The 11,850-nt window shown below is 34.9% G+C and overlaps 1 protein-coding gene across 2 annotated transcripts in view; it reads right to left on the reverse strand.

Annotated features, from left to right (window-relative positions):
• The window catches only part of LOC126839165 (neprilysin-2), a 21,793-nt gene extending 10,452 nt beyond the window's left edge, over nucleotides 1-11,341 (reverse strand). Inside the window, exon 1 of one of the 2 annotated variants that reach the window (XM_050574275.1) lies at nucleotides 10,900-11,341. In XM_050574275.1, the coding sequence (XP_050430232.1) occupies nucleotides 10,900-10,928 (29 nt within the window). In that variant the 5' untranslated portion in view covers nucleotides 10,929-11,341. The remainder of the gene's footprint in view (nucleotides 1-10,899) is intronic. The other variant, XM_050574276.1, reaches the window with a different exon arrangement.
• Nucleotides 11,342-11,850: the final 509 nt, after the last annotated feature.

The following is an 11,850-nucleotide window of genomic DNA, read 5'->3' on the forward strand; positions in this document are numbered from 1 at the left end:
TAGACATTTCGTATCCGAAATTAAACCAAAAAAACCGGCACTTAGCTTATAGATTTAATTATTCAAAATAAAATCCTAAACGATACTTAGTTCACCATCGTTGATTTTTAATGGCCAAATTCACGGACGTGTGTCACCTTATCGGACGGTTAACAGCTATAGACAACATTAATATAGTCTAAGATAGTTGGCCGAACGACAACCGCAGAAGAGGTCATAACGATGAGTCAAAACGAACTTTGCTCACGTTTAAAAAAACACCGCCGATTACTTGTTACGATTCTGGACGAAAACCACGTCATGTGTAAAAATTTGCATTATTATTTGTATAATAATCGCCAACCCGTCTGTGAACTACATTCTGAGAGATCATTGACCGGGGAGGCAAACAAGTTAAATGAATATGGAATGTCTTGGTCATTATTTACATCAGAATTTGAATATTTGGCTTCAAAAACATCTTTAAAACGTTATGCGGAAATTTTTTTTAACGTTTTGACATTTAGACGAAACCTAACCGTTGATTTAACTGATAATATTTGTGTTCTGTGCGAAAATATTATGGTAAATTTACATAAATAAAAACCACGTGCATACAGCATTATAGTTTGTTGAATTATCCTGTACATTAATATACACTGCCTTCGCGCTGGTAAATTTACATAGTTTTGAAGATTTCTTTTTCCTATTTTTTTTTTTATCGTTGAACCGAATTTAAACCCTGAAATCAGTCGGTAAGTCAGCAAAAATTCAGCTCATAAAAAATATTGTCAATTAAAATTATTGATATTTATAAATTTCAAAGCGCTAAAATGACCACAGAACAATAATATTGCACCAAGATACATAGACAGATATGTTTACAAACTAATGACTATCGCGTAGTCATCGAGATTTGGTCAACAGTATTTAAGTATTTAATAAATGTCAAACAATAAAGTCCAGCGCATTGACCAGTATGACGAGTTTTCGTTTAAAAGCAAGTAGATTAATAATCTAAAACCTTTATTTTGCACTTGTTGCTTTAATTTTAAATATTTTTGGACATTAATTAACACATTTATATTTTTTACTGACATTACAGTCTGTTATTTTCATAGAAAGTATTTCATTTTTTGGTCATTCTTAATAAACTTGTATAAAATAGTTAGAAATTTACTACATTTATTTTTATTTAAAGTTGTACTTTTTTTTCTTAAATGTATTTACTTGTTTGAAAGAGTTTGCACTATTCATTTTTATTTTTATTTTTTTTGGCATTTTGCATTGATTAGATCACTTTAAAATGGATCTTGAACATTTTTTAAAACATTATTTAATTTTTTTATTATAAACACATTTTTTAAATGGCATCTGTATCCTATTTGTAATTATCGTTTTGATGATAACATTGTAAAATTTATCTAGTATTTCTGCTAATCGATAAGAAATCTAATCAGGGCCGTAGACAGGCTCGAATCCCAAAAACAACAGCAAGAACCTTATGGTCTTTGGCGGGTGTCAAAATTAAAGTCGATTTCTTGTCGTCTTCACTCAAGGTTCTCGTGTAAACCGCGTGGGCAAAAAGTGTTAAATGACAGTTCCCATCCGAGTAATTAGTCAAGTCTGTGGCTAGTCATTGGAAATAAGCTCGGCACCAACTAAGTGTTATGGTCCGTTGCTTTTGTTGTTAACAAACTTTGGCAACGTTATACATGGAAAAAATGTCAAAAACAGCGTTTGTTAATTAACGATTACCGTACGGCGCCCGGCGGGCTTTGGTCAAAACTCAAAAAAAAAAAAAAATTGTTCCTCCTACAATTTTTTGTGACCGGCATAAAGCCAAAATTTGATTATGTAAACTCGTTAACACTCGTCTGGCCAAGAGTGCTAATTTTTGTTTTTGAATTCTGCCAACTTCATGATTAGTAAAAGGGTTATTTAATATATGTGATAAGACAAGCGAAAGCAAGTTTTTTTTTCAATCGAGTCCATTTATTATTCTGGGATGTTGTCTGAGATGTTAATGCTTGTCGTGTGACAATGCTTGAACGAAATGTTATGTATTGTATCGCTATGACATTATTTTTAAGTGTGTATGTGTTCATCATAGGTGGGCTTGCATTATGCGGTGTTAACAAATGACAATTTTTTGTCGTTAATGATTTTCCGTACAATATAGAGGGTTTTACTATAAAATATATAGTCTTTTTTATACAATTTGAAAAAAATACCAGTTACCGGAAAAGGTCGTCGTCGTCGCCGCCTGCTAAAAAATCTATACTATTTTCTAACGCGTGAAAAATAACGCCTACAAGCGGTTTATCATATTGACTTCCTATTTGTATACATATAAGCTATAAGCATGGACACTAGCGAAATCTCTTTGCCGGACAGCTCTGAATTATACGCTCTCGCTCGGTCTGAGTTCTAAAATTCCGGATACACTGTATAATATTATGCACGTTCATGAAACGTTATTTAATTGTTTACAAAATATAGTTGTTATTGACGGCGCGTTGCAGTATGTCAGTATGATACAGTAAATCCCAAAAGTAGCTGAAAATTCAGCAGCCCTCGAAAATCTTTATCGACCATTATCAATTATGTTAACAATATTTTGTGTACAGCCTTAAATTTATTGTTCGATGTTGTATACTGTATAACATAAAGAATAATATTGTTTTTTAAACTTATTATTGTTAATATTTAAAACTCCATCCAAAGGACCGAGTTCCTTAAAAAAAACAATCTAACGCACATGGCCGTCTTAGGCTATGTAAGGGCCCTTGGGCACACAGAGTTTGGAGGCTCTTTAAGGAAACCAAAAAAAACAACATAAATGTGTAAATTGTATTATTCGGGACCCCCATAAGCCGGGTAGCTGGGGGCTCTGGGCTCGTGTCCTTGGGGTAAAGATAGCGCTGCCAACGCACTTATTGACTGTGTTGGGCATCATCTATATAGATATATTTAACAAAATATAATTTAACTTATCCAGATTAGCTTTAGGAAATAAATCTATAGACTTATCTAGATGGTTAAAAAGTTATCATTTATCTAGATGAATAATATAGTACGTCGAGTACTAATACAATAGAAAAAACATTAAAACATTATTTAATTTTTCCTCTTGTATTGAGAATTGAGATGTACATTATTTAGTTGTTACATTTCATACTAACCTTATGTATAAGACTGAAATGAGAAAATAGTACTTCAGTTTGAACGTGAAGTACGTCATAAGTGCTTTGAGTCGTAGACGGACATACTGTACAATAATAATAGTAAAGCAATCATTATACAAACCAAAACGCTAATTTTAGGTTAGAATCCACCGGTCTATTGGTCGGTATTAATTAACACACTAGAATAATAATAATTATTGTTATGCTGTAGGCGCTTCAGTTAAGGTCATGCATTTGTTTTGTTTAATTTTCGTTCCCAGGTCGCGATGACCTTTGTAGCCCTCTGCGGACAGAGAGAGACGTTCCGGCTAATTACTTTCTCTCCTTCAGATAAACACTTTATACGCCGCCAGCGACCTTACAACTGGTGAACCGGATTGACGTTTTACTCGAGTAAAAGTTAAAACTGATGGTTTTTTAAAATTTATTTTGTTTTGTTTTCATCTATAGCTAGGTCATAGGTTTATAGAAATGAACGTGGATAGACCGAAGACGGTCGACTCGACACCAGATACGCCCTCGTTGCCGCCGCTGTGATATTCATATGCAATATTTTACTACCACAGCCCGACGTTGACGCGAACACGGACATATCAATAAACCGTGGCGAAGATCCTACGCTAATATACTATGATATAATGCCGTACGGTGAAAGCGCTAGATAAACACTGCAATAGGTTCGTAATGCATTGTGCGCCGTACTCTTTGTTAATACTAATAAGTAATTATCAGATTATACGAATTACGACGAGTCACTGTTGTACGTAACGACTCGGTTACAAACAAACGTAACAAGTGTAAGGACAAAAAATTATGTGAGACAGGAATAATTGAAGAAGACAGCCTATAACAGTTCAGTTTAGAAACAAGATCATATTATACTAACTATGCTGTGGTATACATGCCTAATACCCATTGAGGTCGAGGTCCTACTTCACGAATACGAACTAAGTACTCTAGGGTAAGCTAAGTAAAATTGCAATTTTATAGAGTAGTGTCAATATCTCCTAGGCCATATTTTTAAGATAAGATGGTCACAAGAAAATCTGCCCACGTTTATGCTTTTGTTGTAGCCATGTACGCCTAAGAGGAAATGAGGCAAGGCTTATGTAGAGACTAGAGTCTTCCTTCGTCCTAACCTTGGGGCAAACCTTCGGCCCAATTGATTGGTTGGTCTTAGGGAGCCTTACCGAGCGAGTACACTTTTATAATGGCGACTGTGTAAATACATTGCGGTAAAGTTTTAGACGGTTTACTGGGCAAAAACAGTTTGCAAGGTAGCCGCCGCTCATTGTTGTGTTCTGTGCATTTTTATCATGTAAAATAATTGGAGACCAGTGATTAAAACGCGTGTATAACAGGCAAACAAAACGCTATAAGCTCTATTATTACATTATTATTATAATAATTGACAATGCGTGGCATCGCGTGTGTCACATCATGGGATGTACAATGGAAACACGCGATCGATGGTAAATTTGTTGGCGATAACCGTTCGACATTGACCGATATCTCATGGATTTTGTCTTGTGTGAAAGGTCGAAGAGCGTTCGAGAGATGCATTTTGATCAAGCAAATAGGAAACAGCAGCGTACGACGCCAACGATTGTTAATACGATCTAATGGGATTCTACCTCGCGTTTTGTACTCTCTTGTCGGTGGCGGCATAGATAAAAAATACAGTAACCACTGTTCTTACCGGTTTAGCTTAAAAAAATATACTAAAATTATAGGCTCAACTATACTTAAATGTTAGCCCAAACTGGTGAGAACGGTCGTAAGAGTATAATATAATTTTCTTTTTTTTGGCACGCGCCTAAACCGCATTAGCCGTATTATTTGTATACTAGCCGAGAAAACCGCAAAGATGTGTCTTCAGAGTTTCGACAACTTATCGTTTTTCTTTTTCATCCTTGCCCTCAATCTAAAACAATAACAGCCGCTGGTACCTTTCAAATTTCAAAAACAACTATACCGTTATTATGAGACTTGCTTAACTAGAATTTAACGTTCGGCGGCAGTGTGGACCCGGCTTAAGGCATAGACCTGGTATTGTAGTTACTACTCGAACGACAAAAAGATAAAACGGCCACGCATTTTACTTGTATTTTTTCACTATGGTCTTAAACTTAATTAAGTCTGACTTTTAACTGTCATTAACGGTTGAGTCAGGCACAGGCGCCCGCCCGATCCGACTTAACCGAGTATGATAAAAATAATAAATAAATACATTTTACATTTGCCCATAACCGTGCCTATACCCAATCGTTTTTGTGAAGATATCATCTGGAAAGCGTTACCTGGGGTTTATTATTACACTAATTGTGTTGGTTGTCGTGTCAGGTTCAAGGGTCAACACAGAATGTGTTCCTGGGAATTTCAGTGTTTTCGAATTTTGTGAGTAAATATTTATGTTTATTTATTTCTCACGGACGATAAAACTGAGGGATTCGAACGTTTTATTTGTCCATAACACCGTTAAGCACATAGAAAATATATTTTTTGTTATAAGCATTTTGTTATTTTTCAAGTTCCAACATCCAGCCGTTGTGCTGAAACGACGTATCGCTTTTGGGAAAAAGCCTATTTTAGCTGTCAATATTAGTGTATCATAAATAAATATTATTATATACTTAAAATTACCACTCAACTAGCGCCACGCCATAATACTACGGTATATTATATAACAAAATTTAAAATTTATTTATTTTTTAATGACGTACAAAATATAGTGTGTGTGAAATTAAAATAACTACATTATTGACGACGCATTTAAAGAATATAATATAATATGACATATTCGGTTTTAAGTGATAATATAACATGACGAAACATTTAAATTTAAGAGGCACGTATTGTGAAGAACGTGCCAATTTATTGGAGGTTTTAATACATTGAATAAAACATCTTTGAGACAATATCAAGGAGTACTTAAAATAAGAATCAAATTTTATTGAGAATTTACATTCCAAACGGTATACTTGCTAATTGTTTCAGAAACATAAAAAGGGCGTCTGTTATTCTGGACAAAACAGCTAATGGTTATCGAATTTCCCATAATGATTGAGTTAAGAAAAAAGAAGGTACCGAAAGTCCAATTATTTTATTCCTCGTGGACCGGAAATAGCGTCAGTGAAATTAGGCCCTGAAAAATGTCGGACGCCTGTAATGATAAATTGTGTTTTTAAAAGTACCTTAAGATATTTGTTTTGACCTGCAGTTGTAAAAACGTGTTGTATTAATAATTTAAGTCGAAATAGCTCTATAGAGAAGAGTAATATACATATAAACCATCGAGTCTATATAATATATATATATATATATATATACATATACATATTATTATTTAGAAAATTTTTGACGGTGGTGGTTGTAGACTAGTAGTCCGTAGTTAGAAAATTGTGTTTGATCACCATAACTTGTTATTATTACATAGAGAAACGCAGATTTGACTATGACCAACCCAACCGTTGGGTAAAATTTAATTGACTATTTCGGTGTAAACGTCTATAAAAGAATAATTTGTTCATAAAGGAATCTACGACGGTCTTATTCCGCCCAGCACAACAGAAACTATTAAAACTGGAAATCCTGTTCATTCTGGAATCGTTCCAAATGCCAATATAAATTTTTTTTTACGACCAACGCAAAACCGGATTTCAGAAAAACAATTAATTTCATTACATGAGGCCGATTCGGTCAACGGATCGGATGAACGCTGTGTTTGTAATACCAATCGTCTTTCGTCGCCAACAGGATAATGCAATGGTGTATCGAAGCCCACTCGAGAAGAAAAAGAGAAATATAAAAAAAACTCAGTATACTTAAACCGATTTGCAACATGATAATATTCAATCCTGGACGTTTTCCTCTAATAAATCATCCTCGAGATAGACATTAGACGTCAAGTCTATGTTAGTAAAACTAGGTTTTTTTTTTATACACACCGGGTAAGCTCGACAAAGTAATTTATTGTCTACTAAACTTACAATAACGACTATAGGCTATAATAATAATCCACACGAGTTATAACTATTTTTATAATTATAACAATTTTACAACGGCTAGCGTAGGAGCTTCTTGTAGCCTAACCTAAACTAACTGATGTGGGTTATAACTTATAGTATATTAGTATGCGACTATAATTTATAATGTTACTTAAAAACTTTTTATTTTGGTCACTATAATGTACGAAATTAATATTTTTAACATGTTAAAATTGTACTGCATGTCTACATAATGTAATGTTTAAAAAAATAAGAAATAGGTTTATGACATTTTTTTTTTTATTGTAAATTAGTATATTTATTGGTTATAAACATACCTGTAAAAATCACCAAGTAGTAATTTATTATTGAACTCACCGAGACAATTATTGTACTTTCACTTTTGGTAGCGGAGGAAAATTGACCGTAATATTGTAAATGTAACGACAAGGGTTTCTTTGGTTTTTAATTAATTTTGTTGTCCGTCAATTGAAGTAAACAATTCAGGTAGCATTCCAAAACAATAGCGTATGACTTATCGCAGACGATACACAGAGATTCCTGGTAAATCCAATTAAATATAACGTTGCTCGCAGGCGTGAAGCGATAAGGATAAAGGCCATATTATCAGAGATTAACTAACGTCGGCTGACCTTTCTCGAATAACTGATCGACCAGATTTATTAGTAAACAGTTTAATAAACTATTACAAAATAATAATATGGTCCCGCGTGTAGTGTTTAAACGTTAATACATGCTCCTGACGCTACAAACTTTACAGTGTTGTTGTTAATACAAAAAACCTGTGGGAATCTAAATAAAATGAGCAACTCCGAATTTCTTAGATGGCCGGAATACGTATATTATTGTCGGCATGGCTCAGTCATTATTATTATTAGTTGTTTCAAAAACCGTTTGTATCCTTTAACCGTTTAACGTATACAGACATTACGCCATTACGGTTTATTTTAAACCAGACAGTTCCTCTCTGTAAACGACTGACTTTCATAATAATTATCCATGTGTATACAAATATGTTTGGTTAAATATGATGTCTACCTACGTTAAGCACGAACCGTTCTTATCACTTTCTCTCCGTGTATTCTTGTACGGGAATAATAAAATGGAATAATACCTCGAGTGTAGATAATACTGTCGTTAAACACTTTTTTTTTATTATAGTGTCCGTCGTCAATTATGACAAAATATGAAAATCATTATAATGCGGCTTTTCTTCACCGAGACATTTTTCGTATCCAGTACGTTAATGTTTAAGAGAAAGAGGCGCGCTCCTTTTTATTATTATTTATTACCCGTATGGCGCAATGCATTACTGTTTTGTTGTCATAATATAATTTCACACAATATAAAAACCAGATTAGAAAAAGAGCGTTTCAATTAAAAAGAAGAGTATAATTTTTGGTACCACACCTTTCCTGTAAATTTTGTCAACTATAAACAGCTTACTTATAGTTTTTTTTAGGGCGACGCGTTATTATAAAACATGAAATATTAAACACAGTTTGCTCAAAAGCTTACTTGCAACGAAAAGGACGATACCTCTTAGTAATCATTTACTATGATTTTTGTATTTCCTGAAAACTTAGAAAAATTGGACTTGTCCCCTTTCTGTAGTTAGCGATTCATTTATATTGTGACTCGTTAAAAAGTACACGTGTAGAATCCTCAAGCAAACAACATTTTTTTTTCTATTTATAAACAATAGTAATAAATTTGCGTTTATAATTTACTCGATTTTTTTACAACCCAAGTGTCGTCTGACCCTAATTCGTACCCACTTGCTTAAAATGCATTTGACTAAGTTAATCGGAATGAGTTGACCGATAGTAAACGAACAGCGAGGAAACGGGTTGGTGTTGAAATCCAAATGATCTTGAGCGTGCGGTCATAACCCTAATAATATGTAGGTATTAAATATATACATATATATTATTAGTTTTTAAGATACAATAATATTGACGTTTTTGGTCACAAATTTAGTATCGTGTAAAACCGACGCAAACGCCTGTTGCTGACAGAACGGTTATTTTGGTGCAGTTTATTTTTGCATTATGGATGATAATTATTATAGTTAATTATAATCGGTCATCGCCACGTACACGCGCTTCCTTCTATACAATATACATTGTCGCAGAGCATTTTGTCTATTACTACAGTCTACATGCTTGCGACGTGTTGGCGTTGCTAACCGAAGAAGACCATTGCGGTGATATTCTTGTTAGGTGCTAATGTCAAGAAGTTAAAACAAACAAAATTGCTATATTATTTTACTGTGCTAGTATTGTTCGGGAGACTCTACACCACAGCAACACCTATAAGTAAAATCCACTAAAGCATTTGACTTGCCAACGTTTTCTCATCTTAAGTAAAAACTTATTTTGTTTTTTACAAAGTGATCCATTACAACAATACGTTGGACTTTAGGACGAGACATTGATGGATGCGGACCACACGATACGCGCTATGTCCCAAACCAGCACTGAATACGACCGTGACAGTTATTGCTACAATTTTAAAATATGTAAGCGGATTGTCCGCCGACGCTAATATAGCACATAAACATGATAGATATTAGCTAGTACTATTAACTGACCAGAGTAAAAAAAAATATACTCGCACGAGAAAGTATATTTTTTTGAAAGAGCAATGCTGGTTATTGAAACTGGTCCGATCCGTCCTGAATGCAGTAACAATATTTATTACACCGCCTGACGAACAGTTACAAGACAGATTTGTTCGACAAAATGTCAGTATAGTGTTGGGCCACCTTAAGGGTCTAGGTAGCGTTGTTTGAAAATAAATCTTAAAAACAACGCAAACGTATTTGGCAATAAACAAAAACTTCGCCTCTACATAATTACTATTATTTAAAAAAAATAAATAGGTCGGGGCTTTGGAATCAATTGGTTGGAAACCGCAAGTCAATGAAATCAGTCACACTGAATGCAATCGAAAACCCGTTAGGCTTTTAATTGCTTGTTGCATAAACGTTAATCGCAAGCCGTTAAATACAAATGTTTAATAACCATTTCATGTGGTGCCAGATTATTTTATAACGAGCAGAACAAATAGTTTTAGTTGGTGCCAACACGTCCCGTTTAAACCAAGCATTAGAACTTTATTGAGGTGAACTGGAGAGACGGTGGACAAATTGAAAGAAAAAAAATCACTATTTTTTTGTCTATAACATAAATACAGAAACGGCCAAGTGGGATCAGTTCGACTCTGGTTATTGTAGATAGAATATCGGCAATCCAAGTAATCAGTGTATATATATTTATGGGGACCTTTAAAGTTATATAAACCGTTCAGCGTAGGCGCAATTTCAATTTTTATGAAAAGGGGGGCTGGAATTTATTTTTTAAATATATATATAAGTAAATATATTTTTGTATTTTAAAATTTTATGCATAACCTAATTTTTTTGGTGGGGCTATGTCTAGCATTGGGGGGCTAAGCCCACCTTAGCCCCCTCGTATTTGCACCTATGCCGTTCAGTTTGTCTATATTAATTAAATAACAATAATAAGACGAACATTCCAAAGCCGTGTACGTTTTATTCAGTAATGCGATGAACCTAATATCATAGGCCAATCAATTATCGCAGTGTGAAAAAACAAGACTAATATTATCGTTCTTACAAAACTAGTCAACTCTACCCTTGTCGCGTTAACACTTTATAAACGTTTGGAAAAAAATAAAAAAAAACCCTAAACAGCACTCACTTGATTACGGTTGCCGGCGGATTTGTCATTTTGGGCAGGTCGTCGTGTCGAGCAGCCGAATCGCTGCGGCCCTAAATCGTTGGACGCGTGCACACCACACCACTATTGTTTGTTTGTTTAGTTTATCAACGATAATTGATTACTATTAACGTGTATTTTAGTGACGAGTCGACGGCGACTTTTGAACAAAGTTAATTCGTGGTATTATTTTGTAAATAACTGTCCACTTCGACTGTTCAACAGTGCGAGTCACCGGGTAAACGGAACCGATCTAACGTGCCGGCGGAACACGTGTCGTGTCTCGATGTCCGGTTTTTGATATCTGTTGCTGGTACTGTTGCTGCGGCGGCCGCTTTGCGGGGTGTGTGCGTGTGTGCGTTGCGGTCCGTACGCGACGACTGTGCCCGGTATAGAATCAAATATAGTACAACATTGTACACGGCTATACACCTACCACGGCACTGTGTTTACCGGCGGAGGCGGCAGTGACGGCGGCAGGAGAGATCCTTCGACGGCCGACCCCTACTACTTACTACCCGCGACAGTTCAATTTCGAAAATCCCATTACCCGTCAACGCGGCAAGAACGCAAAAAAAAAAAATTCGACCCGGTTGTGTAAACAAAATTTACCAAATTGAAATTAAAGCCAATTTCGAAAAAGCTACGACACCGAAGGGAGCTGCTCAAGTTGTTACGGGTTTTGTGACCAAGTGCGGTATGACCAGCGGCGTACCCAGGGCTAGACGATGGCAAATATACCAGTGTTTTTTGTTAGGTGTACGTAGAAAATTCTGTAGGTCAGAAATCGTACCTGTAAGGTATTTCAATAAGCCAAAAACTTAAATAGTTCACCGTTTTTCCTTCATACTCGAGAAAAACATCCAAAAAGTATTGATATTTTTTAACTTAAAACTACGCACGTCATAACATTTACAAATTTTTTAGTAATAA

The sequence above is a fragment of the Adelges cooleyi genome, unplaced genomic scaffold, assembly GCF_023614345.1.
Source record: "Adelges cooleyi isolate 19-005CV unplaced genomic scaffold, UGA_ACOO_1.1 ACOO_flye_CR_arks_rails_tigmint_CR_PRNA_30, whole genome shotgun sequence".
Classification (NCBI taxonomy): Eukaryota; Metazoa; Arthropoda; class Insecta; order Hemiptera; family Adelgidae; genus Adelges; species Adelges cooleyi.